This window comes from Filicampus tigris, chromosome 13 (assembly GCF_054856515.1).
Source record: "Filicampus tigris isolate MCC_2025a chromosome 13, RoL_Ftig_1.0, whole genome shotgun sequence".
NCBI lineage: Eukaryota > Metazoa > Chordata > Actinopteri > Syngnathiformes > Syngnathidae > Filicampus > Filicampus tigris.
Genome location: NC_141229.1, coordinates 72,188 through 99,216, shown reverse-complemented (window position 1 = coordinate 99,216; position 27,029 = coordinate 72,188). Strand labels below are relative to the sequence as shown.

Genomic DNA, 27,029 nt, shown 5'->3' with positions numbered 1-27,029 from the left:
TCATTTGTTGATTTCAGGGCAAGGCTGCTATGCAATCGCAGCTGCAGCGGCTAAAGGAGAAGGGCCAGAGTCTGTGCAACAACCTGGACTTGGATGATGGCCTTCGCCAGGAGGTCCAGGATGCGATAAGAGCCGCCGAGGAGCGCTGGGCACACGCGATGCGGGCCGCCGAGGAGGCCCACAGTGAAGCCTCGGCCGAGAGGGAGTCGGCCACGCTGCGAGCCCGCATCGAGAGCACTCGGTCCTGGATCCGAGAGCACAGACGCAAGTTGCTCTCGCTTGGGGCCCACCTGCCGCTCCAGGGAAGACTGCAAGTGACGCAGGTTCCTTCCTCTCTGCAACCCTCACCTTATTGAGTAGCCATTGCTTTCCGGAACGGGTACAGTGCGTGTTTGTAAAGACAGTTGTAAGTGCCACTTTGCGTCTGTAGTGTCGGGACAGATGTTAGAAAGTCACCCTAAGAAAAGCTTGAAATTGCCATTGGCGTAACGATTGTGAAAAAGCACACCAATCACAAAAAGTCGTCCGATACCGACAGTCACCGGTAGTGTGTCATGACGGCAAAGCGGCGATAGTGAGCTTGAGAACATTCGGCACGCCTTCCTGCCGACACAAAGGTGCAATACAAATGTAATGTTTTGCTTCTGTTTGACGCCAACGTCTTCACTCGCAGGCTGTTTTTTCTTACCAACACGAGGGTGAGCGTCAACTTGTGGACCTGAAGTTGGAATCGGAGAAGCTGGATGGGAGCAGGAAGGCCGAGGTGGCCCGCCTGCTGGAAGACACGGGGCAGCAGTGGGAGTCGCTCCTGCGCACCTGCAAAGAGGCCGAAATGCGAAGCCTCAACGATGACTTTCAGGATCAGAGTGAAAAGACGCAGTCTTGGCTGCGCGAGCGAGAGTGCCGGCTGCGGTCTGTTGGCATCCACTCGCCACCTGAAGACCGACGCCGCCTAGCGCAGGTTGGTTCGCTGCTCCTTTGCGTGTCCAAGCAGGTTGCGAGGACACCTCATGAAGGACACAAGTATCGACTTGTGCAGGGTCCACGTCTCGGCAACATGGAGTCAAAACAAAATGTTTGACTCATTTCTGCTTCTGTCAATGAACAATACTTGAAAACCTGCGGTTTTGCGTGGGGGTGAATGTGAGCGGGAATGCCGTGTGATGGGCCGGCCATCAGCTGAGCAGCTACCCGGCATGAGCCGAGTGACCTTAACGCGGAAGTCAACCCAAACATATTTTTTTTCAAGAATATGTTCTCAGCAGGCCCAGTAGTTGAAACACTGCATTCTGATTAATTTTGCGTTTGTGGAATACAAGTTAAGCAGCAAAATGCATTCGTTTTAGCCATCTCTGGGGGCGGCCATTTTGTCTTCTGACGACTGAAAATGACATCACAACGGCTCACAACGACCAATCACGGCTGACCTGTTTTCTGAATATGAGCCATGACTGGTCGTTGTGAGCCGTTGTGATGTCATTTTCAGTCGACTGAAGACAAAATGGCCACCCCCAGAGATGGCTAAAAACGAGTGGATTAACACTTATTCCACAGACGCAATATTTATCTGAATGTTTCAACTAGTGGGTTTGCATAGAACATATTCTTGAAAAAAAAAGTTTGCGTTGACTTCACCTTTAAGTGGGAGAGAAAAAAAACGGATGAATGCTTTTGAACGCGGGGAAAAAAGAACACTTTTCCTCATGAGCCGGTTGGCTGCGCTTGGTTTTCCAGGGCGTATTGCGGTCCAGACCCGACGGCGACTGTCCGGTCGATAGCCTGAGGAGTCGGGGCCAGACCCTGTTTGACCGGCAGGATGTGGCGGAGGACCAAAAATGTCAAGTCCAGCAGGCGGTCAAAGACGCAGAGGAAGGGTGGAGCAAGGTTGTCGAGATAGCCACGCAGCTGGAGGAGGAGGCAGCAGCTCAGATGAACCAAGAGATGGACTCACGAGACTCCCAGGTGATGATATCACGTGGCCGGCTCATCATGGGCTACCGCTTGGGGAAATGTCTCTTCTGGACCTCATCTTGCGGGTGTCTTCTGTGCTATTCAGCTGAGGGAATTCCAAAGCCTCTGGCAGGAAACGAGCCACTGGCTCTCACGCCTTGGACATCAGCTGGAATCACTCAGCAGTAAAGCCACAGCGCGGGAGCGACTGCAGGCTGCGCAGGTGAGGGCCGCTAGCACCACACGGGAAAAGGTTGCACTCCGTCAGAGCAATTTCTTGTGTGAATGGGACAAAATCATACCGACATACTCAAACTATTGATTGGTCAGCCGCCTCTGGGCTTAGTTTTGTGTTGGCAAACCCGGCTGCTAGTTTTGATTGTTCCACCGGACCTCAGTTCATGAACTGAATGAGTCGCGAGGGTTCATTTGCAGACCACAGCAATGTTTCCCATTGAATTGAATGGGATTGCAATTTAGCTATTGCAGGCCCAGGAACAAGTCAGGTGTGTTTTGTACTTTGATTTTTCCATTTATAAGTGTTGCCAATACTTTGATTTTTCCATTTATAAGTGTTGCCAAGAGCAAAGGCATGTGGGTTGATTTTGGCAGAAAGCAACCAAGCATGATCAAAGGATAACTTTGATGATGCAATGTTACAGGGTGAAGAAAAAAGCAAGCCGTTTTTGGGGTCTCCCGAAATGGAACTGTTTTGGATGCCCAAGCTTTCGCCCGACGCCAGCGATATGTTCTATCCGCTCCCACTAGTCTAAACATGAGATTGTGATTTCATATTGTGTTTGTGGAATATGAATGAAGCGGAAAAATCCAGCCATTTTCATCAATCTCAGCGGGCGGCCATTTTGCTCCATGCTCACGACCAATCGGGGCTCACCTGTTTTGGGGGTTTGGTCACGTGACTAATTCCTTCGCTGAGCCTGCCCGGCACAATGCCATTCTCAGTCGACAGCAAGAGGCAAAAAGGCAGCCCCCTGAGATGGATCAAAGTGCCTGCATTTTGCATTCTGCTCCATTCCTCTTCCACCAAGACAGTATGAAATCAGAAAACTCGAGGGGCTGCAATTATTTACTGTATCACGATGGCAGCTATGTGTTCATCGTATTTGGTGTATTCATGAAACTTTGTCGTTGTTTTTGAATGCCCCTCTGTTTGTGTCGCATGGGTGCATACCAAATTGCCCTCGGAAACAAAGAACGATATAAAGTTAGAAAATAAATACAGTAAAATAGAGAAATAAGTGAAAGCACACTTTAGTATTACTTGGGCATGAGTAAACTAATTTTCCACATTACATGTTTTACATTGTGATTGTATTCGATGCCCATAAATAAGTTCCTAATTGAACATCATCTTTTGACAGACCATTGTTAACGCCAAGTCCGATGGCGACGAGAAAGTCCAGCAGCTGACGAGATGCTGCCGGAGTGTGTGCGCTCAGGCGCCGGAGCAGTCCCGCGACCCTGAGCTTCACAAGATGGTCCAGGACGCCGAGGAGCAGTGGAGGAGAATCCTCGGGGGAGCTAAAGCAGCACTCGATGAAGCAGAAAAGCAGATGGCTCAAGAGCGTCAGCTGAAGGAGCACAAAGAGGCCAGACGACAAGTCCAAGCCTGGCTGGAAGACAAGCGACAGAATCTCAACTCCCTCCATGTTAACAAGGATCCTGCAGTCACCATCAAAATCGCTCAGGTGAGCAACCTTAAATGGAGTGAACGGCAGCTGCGCGTCCCTCTACACTGAGGCAGAATGAATGATTGCCACAGATGTTATTTAGCCTTGCTGTTGTCCTCGTATCAGGCCATCCTGAGCTCCAAACCGCAAGGCGATGGCAAGCTAGCTGAGCTACAGAAACAAAGTCAGGACCTGTGTGACTGTGACGACGTGGAGGATGCCGGCAAGCGAGAGTCGGCGCTCAAAGCCTTGGACGAGTTGTGGGGAGCGCTCTTGCGCGACGCTGAGAACTCCCTGAACAAAGCCGAGCTCCTTTACTCGCTTTCCAGGGAGCTGCAAACCTTCTTGAGCCAGGCAGCCGGCGCCCAAGCCTGGCTGGACCAGCTGCAGACGCAGCTGGACGGCATCGGAATGGACACTCGGGGCAGCCAGGCCCAGATAGAGGACAGGCTGAAGACGGCACACGTGAGACACCCGCCGCTTGACTCCCACATAGCGTTCGTTCTTGTCAACAAAAGCTCCACATTCCGACAAATGTTGTTTCCTCAGATGATCTTGAGCTCAAAACCCAGCGGAGAGAGTCGATTGGCGGATCTGCAGAGACGAGTGCAGAGCCTGTGTGAACAAAAGGACTTGGAAGAGGACAGCAGGCTGCAGGTGCAGACCAAACTCACAAAGCTGGAAGAGCAGTGGAGGGCTGCAATGCAGGCGGCAGAGAACAGAAGCAGGTACCAAAAGAATCTTTTCATGATTTCTTTTCAAGTTACAAAGTCCTCTGACCAATGTAGCTCTGCAGTCGTGGAAGAAATTAAGGAAGGCAAATTACCCAGACTGCAGAATTGCCACCAGGCATTTGACAACGCACTCCTGCTTAGCAGCAAAGAAGGCTCATGAATGTTTTGTGCGCCGGTGTCCACCAGACAACTGCAGAGTGTGGAGGACCTGCTGGTGTCCTGTCGCTACCAGCGAGGACAAGCCGAGGCTGGCATGGCGGAACTCCAGATGCGGACGTCGGACCTACCGCCCACCTTCCCTTGGCCGGGCCTCGGGGAGCGTGGTCAAGCGCTGGAACAAGCCCGGACCCTGCTGGACAAGGCCTCGGCCATGGGGCCCCTCCTCTCTGCTCTACGCATGCAGGTAGAAGTGGACTTGAGGAAAATACGCTTGAAATGTCCTTGCTTGCTGTCTCGCCTGTGTTTGTCTCTCCACAAGAGGGGAAGCCCTTCAAGCGCAAAGGGGAGAGTGACCCCTCATTGTCTTCCCGGTTCTGTTCTTGTAGGCGGCGTCACCAAAAATAGGTTACCAATATTTCATGTTGTTCAGGCTGCAGAGCTGTTTGAGATCACCCGGGACCCCGACTGGGCAGACTCCACCTGCGTCGGCATGGAGGCATCCATCTTAGCTGCGCTCAAAGACTTAACGGTGAGTTTGTGCACAGCGTCACATTTCCTCGCATCCCAAAGTCCAAAGTACAACCAAACCGGGGTCGATTGAGAAGTGTTGCTCTGTGGCCGGCATGCGTGGGATCAGGAGGCAGTGACGAGCCTCGAGCAAGGAGTCGTGGCGGAGAGGCAAGTGGTACAGTTGCTGGAACAGCATGAAGCGGCACAGGACTGGCTGCGAGAGCAGGTGAAAGGCCTGCAAGCTCCACCAGATGACAGAGCAAGTCTTCGCAGCGCCATCAACACACTCAAGGTCAGTGCACTGAGCGAGCCGGGGCAACACATTTTGGTGCAGGTCATCATTGGTTTGGCACGGCGCTACTCTTCTCAGGCCTTACTTCAGACCGTAGACCGGGAGCAGAAAGAGATGAAGGACCTGGACGCTGCCACAGACCGTCTGGTCGGCCTCTGCACGCCCGGAGGCGGCGACGCTCTGACGCTGGCGGTCGGCCACCTTCACCAGCTGTGCGGCACCTCAGAGCAGGACGTGAGGGAGCGCCTGACGACCTGCGAGGCCCGCCTGCAGCAGCTGGAGCACCAGGCGGCGCAGAGGGCCGGGGAGCTGAAGGAGAGAGCCACCACTTTGCTGCGGGAGCTGAACTCTCTGGACCAGGCACTCGGCCACATCCAACCGCAGAGTGGCGTCCGTCGGCTGCAGCAGCGCTGGAACAGCCTGCAGGTAGGCTTCGGTGGTCTCCGCCTCGACCGCCTGAACCAATGTCCAGTACGCACACGTTGCTCTTCTCTTCCGACAGAATTGTGGGACGTCGCTGGAGGACCTCCGTGTCCAAATTGATGCGCTCAACAAGGAAGTTGCCGCTGCCAGTGAGGTTCCAACCGAAATAAGCATCACAGCCGAGTCTCTGCGGCAGCAATGTGACAGGTACGGCGGACCCCAAATGTCGGACGGCAGGTACCACTGATACAAGTGCAGTGCGTTGAAAAAACACAACTGGCAGAGACTCTACAAAGGAAGAACATGTCAGCTGGCAAAGTGAAACTACCTCTTTCTGGTGCCATTTTTGAGCTTAGCCCCTTGAGATGCATCCTCTCCTTTTACGGGGTGGGTGGTTGGGTGTTTTCCTGGGCAAGGCAAGGCATGTTTATTTGTATAGCACATTTCATGTGCAAGACAATTCAAAGTGCCTTACTTAAAACGTCAAAAGCATTACTGAAAAAGAAATAAAACATTAAGAATTACAAAAATCAAAAGCATGTCGAATAATTAGTTTAAAATCATTAAAAGCAAGATAAATACGAAACGAAAAATAAAATAAAAAATACCGCGCAGATTTCATGAGAACAGAAATATTTTCAACCTGGATTTAAAAGTCTTACATTTGGCGAAAGTTTCATCACCACTGGCAGTTTCTTCCACTTTTTTGAAGCATAACAGCTAAATGCTGCCTCCCCATGTTTAGTCTGGACTCTGGTCAGGACTGGCTGACTTGAGTCCTTGGACCTGAGGGCTGGTTTTATATTGTTTGAACATATCAGGGATGTATTCTGGGCTTAAACCGCTCTGGGATTTGTCAACAATCAGTAGAGTTTTGAAAACGATTCTGTAAGTGACAGGAAGCCAGTGTAGAGACTTGAAAACTGGTGTGATGTAAGTTCAGATCTCTTAGTCCTGGTTAAAACTCTAGCAGCAGCGTTCTGGATGAGCTGCAGCTGTTTAATGCTCTTTTTGGAAAGTTCTGTGAAAAGGCCATGACAGTAATCCAGTCTACTAGAGATGAACGCATGAATGAGTTTCTCCTGGTCTTTCTAGGAGAGAAAACTTTTAATTCCGTTGATGTTTTTCAAATGGTCAAAAGCTGATTAGGTGACAGCTTTGACGTGGCTGAGTCCATTATCACTCAAAGGCTACGGACTCAGCCGTGGCCAGGAGGGAAAGTCGTCACCTACCACCGTAGGGGGACATGGCTGCGGTGTCCTTGAGCAAGACACCGATACCCCAAAGTGCTCCCCAGGCACTTCAGCAGCAGTCCCCTGCTCCAGTGTGTGCCACTGATTGTGTGTGTTCGCTGCGATGGCTCAATAAGCGCACATTTTGTGTGTACATGTACATGACAGAAAGAGGAACTTTCACTTGCAACTACTGAAGACATTAAAGAATGTCTCAATACTCCATTGATCATTAATTGACAGTGTCGTCATAATCCATGCCGGTGAAATTTAGTTCCCTATAATAATGTGTTTTGCTAATTGCTTCAGTCTGCAGTCCAGACTGCGGCAGCATCAACAAAGCTGTTCTGCAAACACCACTTGCTGTCTCAGCCAATCCTTGCAAGCACTGCAAGACTGGAATCAAAGCAAGCCTTGGGAATCATCCAGTGCATCCCCGCAGGTTCGCATCATTCAACGTCTCTCTTCAGACATTCCGTTTGGTTGACACCCTTTAGCTCATGTGAACGACCTTTTTGTTTTCTTTTTAAAAAAAGAAAAAAAAAAAAGGGGTGCTCATTACTTTACCTCACATCTGATGTTTGTTAGGAGGCAGCAGATGAAGGTGAAAAGTTGCAAGTTGTTCTTCGGGAGGCGTTTGATCAACAACAGTTTTTGAGTGACTGCCTGAACCAGGATGTGTTTGACCAACTTTCAAAAGATGTCTCAGAGACTCTCAGAGAAGCTGAGAAACTTCAAATGTCTCTTTCTCAGATCTTAAAGGTAACCATATTTAAAACTTCTTTTGTGTTTCTAACATTGTTAATAGACAATATGAATGCTCTTTCTGAAATACTGAATGTTTTCTTCATATAGGAACTTAGTGGAAGGAGTGAACCAAAAGCTGAGTGTCAGCCCATTGATGTTGTTGCTATTCAGCCTGAGGAGGCAAAGACATCTTTGGTTGCACCGCCACGGAAAAACAAACAATCAGCTGAGAAAATGTCTCCAGTTCAGCAAAACATTTCTCCAACAAACACGTCAACAACAGATCCGCACACTGCAAGTGCAGAAGTTGCTCAATTTGTCACCGGAATTATTGAATCTGCCATAAGAGATGTTGGTTTACTATCAAATAAAGCTCCACTCGAACTGGAAAAGAGAACATCCTCAGCGTTGCAAGTTGCCACAGAAATCTCTGAAGTTGTTATTGCGGAGGAAGGAAAGATTTCACCGCCCACAAGGAAGTCAAACAGTGCAAAGTTTTCTCCACAACTACTTCAAAAAGAGGAGCCCATTATGACGACAGAAAAATCTAATCTGGCCCACTTGAGGAGAAAAACTCACAACGACAAAGAACACAGTGTTTGGGAAGACGCAATAGGAGACTTGGGAAGTGGGGAACCTTCTGCTGTTGATGATTTTGTCATAGAAAATATTGAATCTGCTATGAGAGACATTGACTTTGTATCAGAGCAACAGCAACGAGAAGTTGCCACAGTAATCTCTGAATTTGTTGTGGACGAAGGAAATCTCTCTCTGCCCACAGGAAGAGGGGAAAATTTCACATTCACTCCACAACTGCCTCAAGAGGAGCCAACGGTGACAAAAAAAGAACCTGCTTTGGAACCTAAGGAGGAATCATCTCAAGATGACGAAGAGCATAACGTTTGTGAGGAAGCAAGAAAAGACTCTGGAAGTGTGGAAGCGAGAGTCGTTGCTGAATTTGTCACAGGACTTATTGAGTCTGCCATGAGAGATGTTGATTTACGATCACAGAAAGACCAGCTACAATTGGAAAGCGGAGAGACACGCTCAGCTCCACAAGATGCCACACGAGTGCCTGAAGTTGTTACAGTGCAAGAAGGAAAGATCTCACCACCGACGAGAAAGTCCAAAAGTGTGAAGTTTTCTCCCAAAAGTGTGAAGTTTTCTCCTGAAGTGCCAGAAAAAGCGGAGCCAGTGGTGCCAAAAGAAGACTCTAATCTGGAGCCTGTTGAGGAAAAAACTCAAGAGGACAGCGAACAAAGAATTTGTGAGGAAGCAAGAAAGCCCACTGGAAGTGTGGAAGCTTCCGCCACCACTGAATGTGTCACAGAAAATATTGAGTCTGCTATGAAAGCTGTTGATTTACTCTCAAAAATAGATCTGCCAGAGATCTGTAGTAGGACAACATCCTCAGCTCCACAAATTGCTTCAAGTATGCCTGGAGTTGGTTTTGTGGCAGAAGATGAGATCTCACCACCCAAAAGGAAATCAAAGGCTGTGAAACATTTCAAAGAAATCACAGCGTCCAAACAAGAGTCGTCAGATTCTGGTGACCAAACTAAAGAACCTACTACGCCACAGCCACCCAAAAGAAAGTCAAAGAGTTCAATGTCCCCTCAGGGAGTTCTTCAAAAGGGGCCAATGAAAACAAAACAAGAACCTGACAGACTCCAGTGCTCCAATGTGGGATTTGCTGAAGCAGGTAAAGAACTGGCAACAACTGCAAAGAGTGAGATTGTTTCACCAGAACCCCCAAAATTGTCAGCCAGGAAAAAGTCCAAAAAGCATGACATTCCCTCAGTTTCCACCGAGCCAGATACGGCCATCAATAAAGGGGTTGGCCCTGGAAGTGGGGTGAAGCCTACAGCTGCTGTTTTGGGGGGTAGAAAGCGATCACCGCCCAAAAGAAAGTCAACGAGTTTCAAGGCTTCTCCAGATCCTCAGAAAAGTGGCGATCAAACCATTGCAAAAGAAGCCAGGCCTGCCAAGGCAAGCTCAGAACTTGCTGAGGAAAGCACCTCTGAGATGCTTGAAAATGTGATGGAAAATGATGAGGTGAAATTTGCTGTTCTTGCAGAAGCTCAACCACCTAAAGTTCAGAGCATGACTGAACTGACCTTGGCTGACCAAACGATGACGCCGATGCAAACTGTTATTGAGTTGGAACTGTTAGAATCCGCAAGGGAAGGACCTGACAAGGCCAAAGACCACAAAGTCCTGCTAGCGGTTGCTGTTGATAACAGCAACACAGACCTAGAAAAAAGATCTGTGTATTTCGATGGAAGCCGCGGCAGCGCAGCTGTGGATGCAAATTTGCAGAATGAAGTCAGGGATGAACACTATTTTGCTATGAGCAGCACTGAAGAGAAAGACTTGGTCCAAGGGGAACCTCCTGCGGTTTTAGCAACCCTTCAGCCAAATGCGACAGAATTGATAGAAATCATATTATGTGACGAGGCCGTGGAAAAGACCCGCCAGAGCGAGACTCTCGTGGAACTTCTGGAAAGCAACCGGGAAAGACCGACTGACACAGAGGAGCATGGAGCCTCCATGTCTACAGTTGCCTTTCAAGATACTCCCATGACAATTCGCATGGGACATGACGTGCATCTTCTACAAGTCGAGATCAGAGCACGTCAAGAGGAGAACAAACCAGAAACAGGAACGAAAGAGAGAGCGAAACCTTCAGATTATATGTCACCAGTAGAGAAGGAAGACACAAGCACAGAGAGAGACGACGTTCAGAGCGAGGCGAGGAAACCTGTTTGTGTTGCTTTCAATCCAGTGCAGCCAGGTGTAACTGAGAGGGACAAAGTTGAGTCAAACTACAATGAGAATCCGCCACAGCTCATGACAACCACCCTGGAAAGACCAAAGGAAGTCATTGATCAAATTCCACTTTCAACCCATGACAGGCACACTGGTCCTGCAAGTCTTCTTGAATGGGAAGAAATCCAAATGGCTGTGACACAAGAGAACACACCAAGCCAGGAATCAAATGTCCAGATTGGGATAACAACAGACAACAAAGGTGAAATTCAGTCCTCAATTAAAATGCCACAAGAGGAATCTCTGGCTGAAGCTCCCACACACCCTGACCCTGATGCGCCCTGTAGGGCCCAAACAGAAGACCAGAAAAACAATGCAACCAATGACAAAGATGAGACTCTGACAAATAGGAGGACAACAGTGCAAAAGGAAACAGGAACGGTCATTAGGATAGAATCACAAGATGTTCCCCACACAGCCAACACAACAAGCACCTTAGCGATGAACCAAGTAAGAGCTGAGCAGTCTGATTTGGACACGGACGTACCAGAAAGATCTCCGATGGCAGACATCTTCTCAGAACTAAAGGCCATCAGGGACACGGAACTCCTCAATGAGGTACACTGTGTTTTTGTTTTACTCAAAACAATAAAAGAAATGGTTTCTTAACCGTATCAAATCGGTCTTTATAGGACTCATGTGAGGATTGTCTAGCTGAGCTGATGACTTCCCCGAGCAGTGACCCGGATGGTCTCCTGTGCAGACTTGTGTCAAAACTTCTTAGCTGTAAGAATCGCTCAGCTGAGCTCCAGCTGGCTGCTATGAGCCAGCAGGTGAAGGAGGCTGAGGTGAGACTTCAAATACATACTGTGTAAATGACAACAGAACGTGTAAGGCTTCTAAAATTGGACATGAGTAATGTTTTGCTTGCTCGAGTGCAGAAATGTCGAGACGTGGCCCACGAGCAGGCAGCACGGCTGTGCCAGCAAGACAAAGCCGATGCTGACGAATCTGACGCCCTGGAGAACCAGTGGAGTGCCGCTGCCCTGGATGCAGCTGCTGTGATCCGAGACAAAGAAGAACAGCTTCAGCTTGTGCATGACTTCTTTCACCAAAATCACAGAGTCAGGACCACACTGGAAAGTCTGGCAGCTGAACTGGATGTGTGGAGACTGTAAGTTCATCAACTAGTTTCCTTCAATGTCTAAGTATCTGGCACGAGTTGTGGCCTACAGCAGCTCTTTGTGAGTGTTCTCGTTTCATATTTGCGCAACTAAACAGATGGAAATGTATAGGCCACTGTGGCTCTCCTTGCCCACTTGCCGAAACTCGATTGCTGTTTTTGTTCTTAGCGTCACTCAAATTTTCTCACAAAGAAAAGCAATTGACCTCATGTTGTGAACAAGCACAGTGAATATCTGACCCCAAAGCAGAGGAAAAGAGCAAACACACACTGCTGTATTGCCTTAAGGAGCACGACAATGTAAGCAATGATAATAGCCACATACGAAAAACTACGCTACCCGAATGTTGATGCGAAAAAGGATTAGCAGCGGGAACAAAACAAAAACTTGAGTTGATAGGCAGGCAGAGCCAAGATGGATATCTAGACTCTCTAATAAGAAACATAATAACCCAATAGAAGACTAGAAGAATAGAAGAAAGGAAAGCTAAATATAAGCACAACAAAGAATGCCAAGTCAGGAACTCAGGTGTATAGGACCAAAACACATGTGAAAGGACAAACAAAAATGGCACGGTGCAAAGAAACAGAATCTAGATGCTTAGATGAAAGACAAGATACAAAAAAGCAACATAGTTCAGAAGACAACACGACAGAAGAACCTAAATCCATACTACTCAAGTTTAGAACAAAGCCCCCCAAAAAAGTGCAAAGGTGGGGAGAAACAAAAATGGGGCAAAGCAAAATGCACATGATCGAACAAGGGAAATGGTGAAAAAGTAGACGATATTCTGGCTGGCCCTTAACTCATTCACTGCAAAAGACCTATGTCTTTTCAAAGTCCAGACATTCAATCCCAGAAACATATTTAAATTTTGTTCAAACCTTAAGGTAAAAGAGGGTCTGAAAATGTCTGGCAGTGGATGGGGTTTAAGAACCTGACTGTTGAAGGTATCACTGTGTCTGTTGTACTGTCAGAAGGTGTGGACTGAACTGGTTTTCTTGTAGTTGCCCAGCAGAGAGCTGCCATGAAGAGGCGGACCGCCTGAACTCCATGAAGCAAGCGCTTGAGGACAAACAGACCGTCCTTGGGGAGTTCCTTGGCATCCATGCAAAGCTGTACCCTCTTCTTAGTCACACTCATCAAGAAGCCGCAAATAATATGCTTCAGACTCGACGTCGGGAATGGAGAGAACTGGAGAGAGCTCTGGAAAAGGCATTGCATCATACAGGTGTGCACTCCCAGAGCTGCAGCAGCCTTTTGCTGGAATTATCCTATCTGCGGGGACACTTGGAATCCATCAGTCAAGAACTTGAAGCCGAAGGCCCCGAAGGCTCCCTGTGGGATTGCAAGAAAGCAAAGCAGCTGATGATTGCACATGCCGAGGTTAAAGCTGCCCACGTCAAATATTACCATTTGAAGGAAACGTCAGAGGCGCTACCCTCAAGCTTATGGCCAAAAGAAAGAGGCGAGATAAAGAAGGCTCTTCTGAATGTCAAAGACCAACTTTGTCTCACAGAGGAATGGATGTCCTCTCAAATCCAGAAAAGCAGTAATCCCGTCATGAAGAAAGTGATGATGTTGGGGAGGGACGGCCTTTCATGGGCAAAGCAGATGGAGAGCAATATTGAGAGCAAGTGCAACGGGGTCTCTCTGCTCCCTGAAGAGGTCCACCAACAGCTCAGAGCGTTTAAAAAACTGCATTGCCAGCTCGCAGCCAAACAAAGGCAACTTGAGCCACAGGTCAAGGCAGCAGCAGAACTTCTGCCACAGCTGGACCAAACGGAAGAAATGCCTGTGATGCGTTCCGTGCTCGAATGTCTTGAAGAACGCTCAAAGTCTATCACAGAGAAGCTGTCCAAGGCCATGAAGGGGATAGAATCAGGTCTGCACATCAGAGAAAAACTGTCAGAGCAGATTGCAGATCTCGATTGCTGGGTGGGGACACAGCTTCAAAGAGAGACAATCAAGACCATCAGGATGGAATTCACGAGTGCTGCTGAGATGGATCACAGTGCTCACGAGATCCAGGAGATGCTCGTTGAGGCGGAAGAGCAGTCGGCTGCTTGTGAGGCACTTTTGATGAAGAGTAAAGACATTGCTTCTGAGCTTAGCATCATGGAGAACTGCCAGCTTTTTGACAAGCTGAGCAACCTCCAGGAAGACATCGGCAACATTAGCAGCCATCAAAGGGCCAACAGAAAGGAGCTTGAGGAACACGCCCGATCTGTTGACTCAAACAGGAGACAGCTTCTTAGTGTTGAGCAAAGCCTGAGCCAGATACAGGACCATCTGAGCAAACTGAGGTTCCCAGTCACAACAGAATCGCTGCAAGTTTTGGACTCTTTCAAACACATGCTTTTGGAGCAGGAGTCCAAGATTGACCGTCTCCAGCCCTGGATTCCAGAAGAGAAGACGAGTGAATTGTACTCAGTTGCTGCCAAAATTCATAAGCAACTAATTGCCCTGCACTTAAAGGGCGGAGAGCATGAGAAGTACCTCAACATGAGGCAGAATGTGGAAGACCTTAAAGAGGCTGTTGAGGAACAACTCGGTCAGTCCAAAGAAGACAGGCAGGTGGAGGAGCAATACAAGATGGACCAGAAGCTTCTGTTTCACTTTCCTCTGATCAAAAGATTTTGCAAGGAGGTTGGATCGAAACTCCAGATGATCGCGACTGACTTAGACCCCGCTCAGCTTTGCGCAGAGCAACACAGACTCCAACAAAACGAGGAGCGCTTTCAAAACTTGGAGATGAAAACCCTCAGCCATCTCAGCATCGTGGAGCGGTCTCTAGTTGCAGAGCTGGATCTCGACACGGAGAGGAAAGTTATGCGAGCCTTCCTCTGGGATGCTCACCAGGAGCTCCAGAACCCTGCACTGATGATGCCAAATGAAACCTGGATTAATAAAGAATACCAGAAAATACTGTTTTTGAAAAAGGCCATTGAGTCACGAATGAGAGCATTGGAGGTTCTCGTGTGTAGCAAAGGGAGTAAGGGAGGAGACGGGTCATCAGATCTTGAAGACCTGAAGAATTGCCTTCTACATGAATGTGACTCACAAATGGCAAGTGGGCTTTTTAGGCTTTTCTCGGATTGACAGCAGCTGGGCGTGCTTGTAGATACTTGAGAAAATTGACTGCTCATCCAGAGGACTTGTCATTGTAGTGGGTCGAGTTTGTCTATTCATTTAGGTCATTGGAAGCAAACGGTTCCCAGTGTTCCCACTTTTTTTAAAGAAGCTACAGCCTCGCCAAACTGTTCTCAATCCATTTTTTCCCAATCATGCTTGGCTTGTGATTTAGCTCTGATCTCTGACCTAACAGTCTGTGATGCTGATTTGTGTTATAGGACAACATTTCTGATGCAAGGACATCACTGAGACAGTACACCCATACTGTCAAACAAGCACTGCAGTTCTTGAGTGACTTTGAGCTCTCTCTGCTGCCCTTTCCCGCCTTAACCGGAGTCTGCTGTGAAATGCTAGAGGAGACCCAGGAGATCTTGGCCTCACTGGAGGATCTTTTCCAGACCCACGTGGAGCAGCTGAGCCAAGTTGTCCTGCATCCTTTGCTGTCCCCCCTGGACGTGGAGCGTCTCCAAGAGAGTATTCTCGGCCAACTGCTTGTGAGGATGTCCACACTGAAAGCAAGAGGCTACCTTCAACTGGAGAATCTCGGCAGGTTGTACATTTGCCCACATGACCCTGCTAAGAGTATCTTTTTGTTGTAACTGATAAACGTTTGCTTCACAGATGTGCAGAAAATAACAGGAAATATACAAAATCCCATGAAGAAATGAGTCTGAGTATGAGGAAAGCCGAGGCAAGCCTGGAGCAGTTTGTCTCTCAGAGGATCAATTCTCTGGCCGACTGCACTGAGCAGCTGGAAAAGCTTGAAGTACGCATCAGACCACAGGCTAGGCGGTGCGGCAAAGTCCAACGTTGGCCTGACTTGCGTTGGCTCTCTGGTGCAGATTCTGCAGGAGGATCTGCACTCTGTGCAGAAGCAGCTTGAGGAGATGGAGGAGTGGTGTCCAGAGCAGAGGTGCAGAGGGCAGCGGGAGTCCTCCGCGGCTGCCACCTGGAGACGCGCAACAACACTGGGTCTTTGCTCACAGCAGCTGACCGCCAGACTCAAACAAAGGATTGTAGAATGGAGTGACATCACCCGCAGTGTGAGTCTTCACAGGCGTGATGAAAGCCACGGTCTGCCCAGTGCGGTGGTTCCAACTCATTTTGCTGCTTGCTACCGCTAGATGATGACATCACTATTCTGTCGATGGCACATCGGCGTTCCTGAAGTGAGCGGCCTTCTCAGCAGTCTTGCTTTTGTTTGCCAGGTGGGGAAAGCCTCTGCTGTGCTGCAGAAGGTGGAGGAGGAGCTCCCTGAGCCTGTTTCCTTGATGACCTCCACCAAAGAACTTGTGGAGCTACAGCAATGCTGGCAACAATACCAGGACAGACTGGAGTGCGAACATCGTGCGCTCTGCGCCCTGGAACTGCGCGTTGCCAGGCTGATGGGTGTCCCTGCCAACTTGGAGCAGCCGCCCGCGCCCCTCCGTCAGCAGCTGCAAGCCATGCAGGCCACCTATAGCGGGTAATTTGATCCCAGGGCCTTTAGTGATTCCATCACAAAGCTATTCCCACCGCCGTCCGTGAATGTGTTTTAGCCTGCTCTTGTCGACTGTACGTCTGTTCATCTATGACAAGAGCGGCGCCGCCTGTCGATGGCACTGCAGTGCTATTGGCAAGCCCTCTGGCAAACTGCGGCCAATTCTGCAACATTCCAACTTAGCTACTTTCAGAGGGGAATGGACCCTATTTTCTGTCTCCTGAAGCCGGGGTCGGTCACTGTATTCAAATGTGGGGATGGAAGCGGACAGAGTGTTTTTGCTAGTCAAACTTGGCTTGGGAGGACTGAAAAATGCCGACAAGAAAAAAGGCGAGGCATCTTTATTTCGACAGTGCATTTCATACACAGGGTAACTAAAAAATTCCCATCATTCTTGGAAGGTTCAAACTGTTGGTTTAATGCTCGAGGTGCCGAGGACGAACCGGAGCCTCAGAGGGGGTCGAGCCTTTTCTGTTGGACGAACCGGAGCCTCAGAGGGGGTCGAGCCTTTTCTGTTGCTGGTCCTTCCCTTTGGAATGTCCTTCCATTAGATGTTAGGCAAGGCCCCTCTCTGCCCATTTTTAAAACCCGTTTGAAGACACATTTCTATTCTCTGGCTTTTTGGTCGAGAGAGTGGTAATTGAAGCCAATAAATCCTACTAATTTAAGTCTCGTCTTTGCTCGTAAACTCAAAGGTCCCGTCTTTGTTAGTACACGAAAATGCACACTGATTTAGTCCCACTTCTAGTTTATTAATGGAGGATTTAGTCCGGTCTAATCTAGTTTTCGTCTGTTGAAAAATGCATTGTTTAGGATGTTTGCTGTGCGTGGTTACTTAGGGTTAAGCAGAGGACCCGTGAAAGTTTGGAGTGGATCGATCTGGAGATGAAGGAGAAAGAAAAAGTGCAGGAGGAGCTGCAGGTGGTTTGGGTTTGGTTGACGGCGGCTGACAGTCTTTTGTCAGAAATGGATCCAAGCAGCAGCATAGCAGAGCTGAAGGTACCAACGCTGTCCAGCTCCACGGCAAAAGCTCACGAGCGTCCAAATCACAAAAGCTTCGACAGTTTTGAGAGTGGAGCATTCCGGTGTGTGTGTTGTGTCCGCCCTGTTTTCAGGTGATCCACAGCCAGTTGTGCGTCCAGAAAGCGCTGGTCCATGGCATTCAGGAGAGGCTGAAGTCAAAGTACTTTGAATCCAACGTGGTCCCGGCGGAGGTGGATGGACGACTGCGAGAAGTCCTCAAGGGTCTGGAGCAAGTTGAGCTTAAGGTAATCACACAGTTGATCTGTGCTGATTTGCAGTCATCCGGGTGAGGGGAAGCCACAAAATCTTGTGAAAAGGTGAGAGGTGTGGACAAGTAGAAGTATTTTAGACCTCAACAAAAGTAGGACGACTCCTTGCCGAACATTTTGAAACCTTATAAAGCAGGGATGGGCAACTGAAATCTTTTAGTTTAAATTTATAGTGTTTAAAAAAATGGCAAGAGTCAAGTTGACTGCATTTGGCTTTTGCAAGATGGAATAAGAAGTCCTTGTACGCACGTCCCCCTTCGCTTTTTACCTGACTTGTCCGTCCAGGTTGAAGGAGCGATGGAGAAGAGCGGACCCGTGCACAGAATCGGAGCCGAGCTGCTTGAGACGCAGGCCGGCCTGAGGTCGGTGCAGGAGCGTCTGCAAGGCCGAAGCTCCAACATGGCGGACGCCAAACACGCTCAGAAGGTGTGTAGCGCACCTCCGGCCAGCCACAAACGGAAAGCCGCATTTAAACTCGATGCCTTGCCTTGCGTCCGTGAGCAGTTGCTGTGGGACGAGCTGAACAAGTGGCACTCGCGCGTGGCAGCGCTGGAGGCCGACGTGCAGGCCTTGGAGTGTCCCCAGGAGGCGCTGTCCCTGGCGGAAGGACTGGTGGGGGTGCAGCAGCTTCACGCCCAACTCGCCAAGCGGGCAGAGCAGAAGACGATGCTCGTCAGCAAGGTGGAGTGGGGAAGAAGCTTTTGGTTCCACTTTCAGTTGGGCCACTGAAGCCGCTTCCGGGAAAGCGAATGAAGCAGGCCAATCACCGTTTGAAATTCATTCTGGAATTCCGCTGAGGATGAGGTAGGCTTGATGCTCTGTGTCATTTTGTGCTTGTGCTCAGACGCAAACTTGGCTTCAGGAGCATCGGGAAATGATCACCAGCTCCAAGAGCTGGATGTTGGAGTCGCAATCGTGGCTGGCCACTCCCCGCACGTACACCAGCTCCAAATGTCTGAGTGAGCACGTCCGAGCTCTGCAGGTCAGCAGCAGAAAGCAAATGAGCGCCATGTTGCTTTTGGGTTGGAAGAGGAGGTCCTGCTGACTCACGCTCTCACGTCCCAGACGGTGTTGAATGACGCCGCACAGATCCGCAACACCTTGGAGGGTTTCTCTTCAGTCCTGGAGCAAATGTCTCAGGTGGTGGAGGTCTCGGCTCTCGGAGAGCAGCTGGCGGAAGCCGACCGCCAACTGGCGGCCGTTCAGAAGAGCTTTGCCGAACCTTTGGCTCAACTGGAGCAGGCTGCCGCTGTGAGTCCTCCTCGGGTAACAATTTCCACGCAAATAGTATTTGCCTTGCCGCTCACGGGTGCTCGTGTGCTCTCGCGGCGGCTCCCTAGGAGGTGAAGGCGATGGAGAGCGAAGCCAGGAAGATTGAGAAGAATGTTGCCGAGATCAAAACCGTCTTCTGTTCCCCGGAGATGTTGTCAAGCCCCAAAGAGAAACATTTGAAGGTGATGTGTGGTGTTTGTCCTCTGTGGTGAAAGCAGAACGCGTGCTGAAAAGCTGCTTGGCCGCACGCAGATGCTGGAGCAGAGGATCCGCTCCATGAGGAGCAGTGTGGCTGACATCCAGAAAGCCAAATTGCACCTCCATCTGCCAGAGAAGGCGGACAAGACCTTGACAGTCTTTAAGGTCATCAATCAGCTCCAAACTTTGCTGCTGGACCTGGAGAAGGTTAGTCCGTCAAGTACTAGCTTGCTCACGCCGTTCACAACAACGTTGCTCTCTGTCTTGCTCTCATGGTAGAAGGTGCCAGCTCTGTTCATCCAGCAGCTTCCCACTCAGACTCAACAGGCCCGACCGGCCGGGGGCAAATGCCAGCAGGCCACATCCCTGACGGAACTCGAGCTGCCCAGCAGCTCAGACGACAGCGAGGTGAGCTGGCGGCCGGCGTCTTGCCGCTCTCCTTGCGAATCCGAACCAACGCTGTCCCATCGCCTGGCAGGGGGACGACGCCGAGCCGGTCCACAGCAGGATTGCCCACGTTGAGGACAGAGCCTCGCTGAAGACGGTGGAAATAGCCACGCCTGAGCAGAGACAGGGATGCTCTGGGACGGCCCGCGGCATGCCGGTAAGGGCCGTTCTTGGGGGGGATTACTTGCTCAAACGCGTGCCAATTTGTGCTAGTTTTGCGCCCAGCTTCAGCTTATTCGGGCTTTTAGGAGCAAAAAGTGCAAAAGAAAAATCAAGTCACTTATAGACTGGTACTATTTTTACAATTTTTTAAAATATAATTAGATTAAATTTATATACACTTGGTAACGAGTGGTCGTGAGCTGAGGAAATACTTCGTCATGGGCGAGTGTTGTTAGATAGCCGAAGGAGCAGAGTGATGTTCCACAAGCCGTTGTTTAATTTGCAATAAAACAATACTTCGCCACCGTTACTCAAGAACGTGTACCCGACCAGTCCATGACAAAAGGTGTACTGAAGTTTAGGGAAAAAGAAGTGATTAACTAACATAATAAACCCAAGAGGCGCCACCGTGTGGCGAGATGCCGTACCACAATAACTGACTGTTACAACTTCACAATGAAAGTGGCTTCAAATGGGATGGCAAGCTTGAAGCCCAACGGACATTTCACTGCTCACATGCATGGTCGTCCATGGCAACACCTCATTGTCCAGCTCCATGGCATCAGCCACCGCTGACTCCGATTCAAGGTTTTGCCGTTTTCCCATTTGCGCTTTGACAACCAAGCAATGAGGCAGCGAGCTGCCGTCGTGTTGTCCGTGTGCACTTGGGAGCCCGTGCGTCTTGTTTCCTCAGCGAGGAGGTGACGGCGGCGAGGCTGAGGAGGAGGCCGCGGGGGAAAGCGGAGGCCAGGCGCAGGAACTGAAGGCAGGTGCAGGAGGTGCTTTGTGGTGGCTCTGGGGTACTTTCCCGGGTGCTTCGCCAGAGGTAACCAAAGAAGCGGGCATGACCGCTCCTTCTCCATCCTCATCTTCAGCTTCTCCGGCAATTCTCCGTCACTCGCCTCACGCCACCTTTGCCATCGCGCCACATTTCACCACTCGCTAGTCACGTTTGGCAATATTCTTTGGGGATTGTTTTTGCTGCATTTGATCATTTCTTGACAAGACTGATTCTTGAGTGGCCTTCTATCCGACCGTTTCTCAAGTTGTTTTCTAAACAGTTCCTCCAGCGAGATCTCTACCCACTTGGATCTTTGGAAGTTGCATGTGTCAGTGAAAAAAGGGCTATGTAATGCTATGCCATCCCACCATTTGAATGAGAAGCTTCTGATTTGAGCCAACATCGGAATGAATGACTTGCAGCAAACCAATTGGCTACATTTGAAATAGTTGTTACTTATCTGGAGCCAATTGGGCCACAGATCTACCCACTGCAGCCCACGTGAGGTCAAATTGGGCTCGCTGAGCTGAAATGAGTCGGATGTAGCTGCAATCGAGCGAGTCGGGAGTTGTGGCACCGCCTTTGGCAAAAGCGGCTTGCGGCTTGTCTTAGCCTCGTGCTGTGCTACCAAACTGCAGCGCTCCATTCTCTTTGGTCAGGGCTAGCCGCCACCGACAACGCTACATTTCCAACATCTCCTCGGTCGCTAGAACATCTGCAGTAGTGATGGGCTGGACCAAACTATTCTGATTCCATACCGTTTGTTTCGATACCAAGAGAAACACTTGGTGTGATGTATTTTTCCCCCAAAACTACGCGGTGATAAGAAATGATTGACCACTTCACACTTGCATTTGGCACCTGCCCAGAATTGTTCTGCGGGGAACAAAGCATTTACTGGCGGTTTGATATCTCTTTTTTCCCCCGTGCATTTATAATGCGCGTCAATGAAATGGTGTCTGTACATGACTTAATTACATATAATGAGCAAACGCACACTTGAACGTCAACTTCAGGCCAGCTGTCAATCAAAACAGTGAAATGAAAGAAGTGCCAATAATGGAGTAGACACGGAACCCCCAAATAGGAACGCGAAGTTGAGTGTGTTCACTTGTAGAAAGCGAGATCGGTGTTGAGGACAACAAGCGCTTTCGGGCAGATTTGATGAATTGTGAGCGTACCAGTTGTACTGGTGAGAACGGTCGCTCGACGAAGACGGCCGGCCCATCACTATTGTGCAGTGAGGAAAAGGTGCCATTTGTTTTGTCTTGATGTTGTCTTTTTGGGCTTGTCAGGAAGTCAGCCAAGTCGACGAGCCGGAGGGAAGCCAAGCTTCAGACGGGCCAAGTCAACAGGTAACCTTAGCTCGCCCAATCAAGGACCGCTATGCCGTTGGCTTGCCTAGTCAGCACATTTTCAGCCGCGGCGCGTGATGGCCGAGGGCTCATTTTCCGTCCGGCCTGCCGGAGCCAACCAGAACGCGTTGGCTTGCCACGTAGGGAGTCCCACGAAGGCAATGGCTGCTTTTCCACTGGATGTGTGCATGTGTAGCGGGCCTCCGCAAGGTTTGCCAACCTTTGTTGAGCCAAGACAAATTGCCGTTAGTCCTGAATTGAGCATTCCCGTTAGTCCTGATTTGAAATGCCGGCTGACCCCAAATGCCAGCGCGAGACGTTGCTCCGCTCTAATGTAAGGAAGGCATAGCCGGCAGGGGTGTCCAAACTCGGTCCTCAAGGGCCGGTGTCCTGCCTGGTTTCCATCTATCCTTGCTGCAACGCACCTGCTTGCTAACGATCATCAGGCACGTTGCAGCAAGGATAGATGGAAAACAGGCAGGGAAGCGGCCCTTGAGGACCGGAGCTGGACACCGTAGCGCGTCCCCCGCTCACCTGGCCGCCCGCTGGCTTGCTTTCTTTGTCCAGGCTTCCGGCGGCACAGATCAGAGTTCCTCCCAGGATTTGGCATCCGCCGCAAGTCCCAAGGACCCCGATCGCATGGTAAACACCTCCACCTCCACCGGCTCCAAAGGCGCGGCCGCTTCCCAGCAGAGATGTTTGCTCTGCTAGCCGAAAAGCCATTGAAGTCTCCTCAAGGCAGCCCCAGCTAGAATTGCAGCATTTCCTATGCCTCCTCGAGCGTCCCGTAGACCAAAGTTAGTGACTGAGATTTGAGCCCAAGCTGGCTGGCGCTGCAGGAGAGCGAATCCCAGAAGTGGAAAGACGACGCACGCGCTTCAGAGGAGTAAAGCTCATACAAGACGCGCTTGGACTGTTTTGCGAGCTCACCGCTCCTCAGAGCAACGCGCCGCTGAACATCCGTTGTTGCTCCTTCCATGCAGCAGTGTGGAAAAACTTGACAAGTGCAAATGCTAGTGGCATCTGATTCCCAAACTCGATTAGGATCAAAATCGTGACACGGCCTGCCCATCGCCATGTTGACCACTTTTGAGCAGTCCACCAGATGACGGTGACTTAGTGCGTGCTGGAACATGGCACTCCTAAGCATCTCAGCTTTCAAGAAAGGAGTGGGGGGGGGGGGGGGGGATCATTTACAGCAGCAGTGACTGGCAACTGCGGCAGCAGCAGCATCCTCCAGAAAAGAGGTGGAAGCATTTGCTCGCAGAAGGGATAATAAATGTGAGATCCTCACCAAGGGTTGCCTCGTCGAGGGGAAAAAAACTGGACATGTCTTCAGATCCAAAAACCGTCAGCCAAATGTCTGTTTATGAGTATTTCGCTGGCGTCGGGCCAAAACCTTGGACCTCCAAAATGATCACTTTTCAGGAGAGCCCCAAAATGTCAAGTTTGTAAAGAGATAGTATCGATTTTTGCAAAAAAAAAACTTCTCTAAGGAGGAATACGAAAGCTGAGATGGTCAGGGGTGCCATCTCGATTATGGCAACGCTTGATGACGCTGTCCGGCATTTTTACGTCAACTGCTCCAAAATGGCAGAGAGATGTCAGGGGCGCCCATGGCACGATTTTGATTCGTAATCGGCGTGATTTGGGCCGACCGGGTGCCATGGATACTTGCATTGTGAATGTTTGAGTGTTCAGTGGCGTGTTGCTTTTACAACGCGTTCTCATGTTTCCACAGCAATGTCATAGGCTAGTTAGCAAGGCGCCTGCTAAAATGGAGAGTGGCGTGAATCATGTCGATTGTTTGCTTGGATTAAGCATGTGAGCCGGCGTCCCGCATGGACCTGTTGTGTGTGTGATTTATTTTTATTTAATTGGGTGGGGTGGGGGGTGGGGGGGGGGGCACTAATAGACACGCCGTGTTGGGTTTTACGATCCTGTTTGCTTGCTAATATGCTAATCAGCTGTGTTTACTGAAAGTGATGAAAGTCGGCGCAATGGCCCGGATTTTGGCCCGGAGGCTGCGCAGATGCTGGTTGATGTGCTTGAACTGACCGCTGATGACGGGTGATGGGCGGGAGCATTCCTTTTCATTCCCACTGCTGCGTGAAATCGCCATGCAGAAGTTGTCTTTTCACCTGCCAGCATGAAGTCTTACAAGGTCTGCATGGATGGCCTCTTGCTCTTTTTCTTCTTCCTGTCTTGCCCTTGTGTACTCAAGTGCCAATAAATCAGTAACATTGATCCAAACCCAAAGTCTCTCTGTGTCTTTGCTCCTCACGGGACCAATAACCAAATAATAACACTCACACATTGCTTGGATTCTTTGCACTTTGGACAACATGTGAAACGATAACATCGGAAGAAAGGTGACGTAACGTTACCAGGTCGACAACTCAACGATTATCACATGAATCAATGACTACCTTGATAATCGATCACTCAACATGATTCCATTGAAAGTTGTCAAACACAAGCAGGCGTTTTTATTTTTTTCAATTATCTTCAAATTGGAATTAAGGGATGGAAAGTTTTCATCCATCAGTGGGCCAGGCCCGCCTTTGAAAGGCTTTTTTAGTGAAACTTCACGGCTACCAAGAAGGTCCTCAATAATGAAAATCTGCTTTATTGACAACCATTGTGCGTTACTGGGTTAATGCAAGACTTTTTTTTATCCCTCCAAACGCAAATACCAATAAATCCTTAAAGATTAGGGTCGAGGGTGACTAATTCCTCTCACCTCCACAAGAGGGAGACATTGCAGACTAAAAAAGATCCTGCATGGTCACCTCATTAGGTACCCCCGTCACGGCTTCACTCGTTTTCCTGACTTCAATTGTTCACGGATTTAGGTGGGTGGAATTTAAACTGCGTTTTTGGTGGCACCGTGAACTCACTTTTTGGGTGCTATTTTGCTCTTTTGGTGGGATTGTTGAAAAATATACTGAGCCTCAAATGGGGGAACCTATTCCATGTTATTCGCTGAATTTCTTCACCCCGTTGTTATTCGAATCTCCCGCTAATATTATTCATCTTATTTTCAGGAGGGGAAATAGAAAAACATATTTCCTCATGCGTCAATTATTTGGTGGATGTTTTTTGGGGGGTAATCTGTCCCCGTTGTTTGCAGATCAGCCCTACTTATTTGCGGTATTTTATTCTTGATCGCCAGCTTTTGGTTGTGTCCGTGTATTTCTTTTAACCTCTCTACTTGTTCTTGTTTTTGTGAACAAAATAAAGGGCAGTTAAAATGAGCAGCAACTATTCACGATTTTTTTTGGGTGGGGGGCTGGCAGCACATTATTTAAAACAAATTAAAGCGTCAACAATATTCGCAGTCAAGCGAGGTTCCACTGAAGCCGTTCAAAAATGGGCACTTCAAAATGTGACGTAGTGTTATGGCAAGCATAAATGGAATTGTTAAAGATGTATGTCCTCACTTTTTGTTTTTGTCTGTAGTGTCTAACTTTTAATCATTTTTAGTCATGTTAGGTCACCGCGTGCGCACACACACATCGTTCTGAACACCTGCATGTCGTATATATTATTGTTTTTTTGTTGTCTTTTATGTGTGTGTGTGTGTGCGTGTGTGTGTGCGTGTGTGTGTATGTGTGTGTGTGTGTGTGTGTGTGTGTGTGGGTGTGTGGGGCATTTCCGGACCGGAGGCGGGTAGACTCCGGCCAGGAAGCGGCGCATCTGTTGCCTTCCGTCGTGTGTCCCTCTTGTCACCTGCGCCAGGCGTCGCCTTCCTTTGCATGTGCGCAGGACGCGCTCGAGGACGCGCTACTGCTGCGGGCAGAGGCGGCCCGACTCGGTCCGGCGGCCGGCGGGCCGAATATGCTGGAGGCCGGGACTAAGGACGACGACACGCCGCAACAACTGGTCGCCTGCCAGGTAGGCCGTCAGCTGACGTTGCCAAGCTTTCGAGTGCAACGCTGAGCACGGCAGTCACGTGAGAGACCGTGCGGAGTGCAGCTCCACGTTTGAACGCCAGGCGAGTTTGCGAGGCAAATAGTCGACACTTGACGCAAATGTTTCATCCTCAAGCACAAGAGGAACTTAGGTCGAGCCCACCACAAGCACGCAATGAATTTTCCAAAAGTTTGTGCTCTCTACATGTTCCAAAAGCAACGCCATTCTCTTCAGTTCCGTGGGGAAAGGTGACCCCACTGTGTTTTTCCATGCAGGCGCTACTCGTGGAGTGAACAAGCCGAACTGGTCGGCGCTCACCACCTGCCGTCAAGTGTAAAGTTGTTCATCACGTTATGTTTGTTCAGGAGTCGGAGCCGCAGGTGAGCCGGCAGCCGAGCCGGCAGCCACATTTGATGCCTGTCGTCGTCGGCGCCACGCTGGGCCCGGGAGCAGAAGAGCTGCCGCCTTCGCCACGGTAACGCTTGATGGGGCGTGGTCATTCCTTGCTGTTGCAAAGCAGCTAGAGTTCATGACAGTGGGTCTCCGCGTTTAGGCCGTTCGCCATTTTGGGGGGAACCGATCTCTCGTTATCCGCGCAAGTCCCGTCTTATTTGCAGGATTTTCCCCCAATCCCCCGGATATATTGTTTTTTTGCAGGGGAAAAACACATTGAAAGCAACTGAAATGAGCTTGAATTATTTGCAGACTTTAGGGGAACCAATGATGAAACTCTTGCCTATTGACCCCCCTTTTAAAAAACTTTTTTTTTTACCTCTTACTTTTTTTTGTGCTTATTTATGTGTGTGTTTTTTATCCGATCCCAAGCTAAGTTGACTTTTTTTGGACAATTAGAAGGTGAAAAAAAGTCTCCAAAGATTCATCGGTGATCAAAGTGCCAATTCATATGATGATAGTTGTTGACGAATCGACAAAGGCATTGTTGGGTTTATTGTCACATGTCATTTTAGGAGGCAGTGAAAAGGTCCGCCAATGACGAACTGACTTTGCCGTCATGAAATGTTTCCTTTGTCTACGGGAAGCGGCCGAAGAAAGCGGCAAAGGGAACGCGGCGAGGCGCAAACTGAGGTGTGAACGTTTGTTCCCGGCAGGAGGTCTGCGGCTGAGGACGAGGCGGCGCCCGCCAGCGGCTTCCCGGAGCCGGAGGGCGACGGCGGGGGGCCTGCGCATTCTCAGGTAGGGAGAGCGACAAGACTTCACACCGCAAAAGCTCTTGATTATCGCCTCCTCACAACGCGTTGACGTCCCTCGGCTCGTCTTTTCGCTCCGCGGCGAGGTGACAA

The 27,029-nt window shown here is 49.6% G+C and overlaps 1 protein-coding gene across 1 annotated transcript in view; it reads left to right on the top strand.

The window, feature by feature from the left end:
- The window catches only part of syne2b (spectrin repeat containing, nuclear envelope 2b), a 75,965-nt gene that overhangs the window by 30,582 nt on the left and 18,354 nt on the right, over positions 1–27,029 (top strand). The window contains exons 43-81 of the mRNA XM_086050001.1: positions 18–323; positions 674–961; positions 1,735–1,962; positions 2,057–2,173; positions 3,333–3,659; positions 3,768–4,106; positions 4,191–4,369; positions 4,562–4,778; positions 4,965–5,063; positions 5,172–5,336; positions 5,415–5,762; positions 5,839–5,966; positions 7,301–7,433; positions 7,580–7,753; positions 7,847–11,125; positions 11,200–11,355; positions 11,449–11,681; positions 12,699–14,760; positions 15,045–15,376; positions 15,448–15,592; positions 15,669–15,869; positions 16,035–16,291; positions 17,146–17,305; positions 17,422–17,574; positions 17,884–18,024; positions 18,103–18,279; positions 18,443–18,580; positions 18,664–18,849; positions 18,939–19,052; positions 19,123–19,275; positions 19,348–19,476; positions 19,547–19,672; positions 20,372–20,503; positions 21,754–21,813; positions 22,381–22,523; positions 23,962–23,977; positions 25,582–25,710; positions 26,094–26,203; positions 26,838–26,922. Coding sequence (XP_085906127.1) covers positions 18–323; positions 674–961; positions 1,735–1,962; positions 2,057–2,173; positions 3,333–3,659; positions 3,768–4,106; positions 4,191–4,369; positions 4,562–4,778; positions 4,965–5,063; positions 5,172–5,336; positions 5,415–5,762; positions 5,839–5,966; positions 7,301–7,433; positions 7,580–7,753; positions 7,847–11,125; positions 11,200–11,355; positions 11,449–11,681; positions 12,699–14,760; positions 15,045–15,376; positions 15,448–15,592; positions 15,669–15,869; positions 16,035–16,291; positions 17,146–17,305; positions 17,422–17,574; positions 17,884–18,024; positions 18,103–18,279; positions 18,443–18,580; positions 18,664–18,849; positions 18,939–19,052; positions 19,123–19,275; positions 19,348–19,476; positions 19,547–19,672; positions 20,372–20,503; positions 21,754–21,813; positions 22,381–22,523; positions 23,962–23,977; positions 25,582–25,710; positions 26,094–26,203; positions 26,838–26,922 — 11,865 coding nt within the window. The remainder of the gene's footprint in view (positions 1–17; positions 324–673; positions 962–1,734; positions 1,963–2,056; positions 2,174–3,332; positions 3,660–3,767; positions 4,107–4,190; positions 4,370–4,561; positions 4,779–4,964; positions 5,064–5,171; positions 5,337–5,414; positions 5,763–5,838; positions 5,967–7,300; positions 7,434–7,579; positions 7,754–7,846; positions 11,126–11,199; positions 11,356–11,448; positions 11,682–12,698; positions 14,761–15,044; positions 15,377–15,447; positions 15,593–15,668; positions 15,870–16,034; positions 16,292–17,145; positions 17,306–17,421; positions 17,575–17,883; positions 18,025–18,102; positions 18,280–18,442; positions 18,581–18,663; positions 18,850–18,938; positions 19,053–19,122; positions 19,276–19,347; positions 19,477–19,546; positions 19,673–20,371; positions 20,504–21,753; positions 21,814–22,380; positions 22,524–23,961; positions 23,978–25,581; positions 25,711–26,093; positions 26,204–26,837; positions 26,923–27,029) is intronic.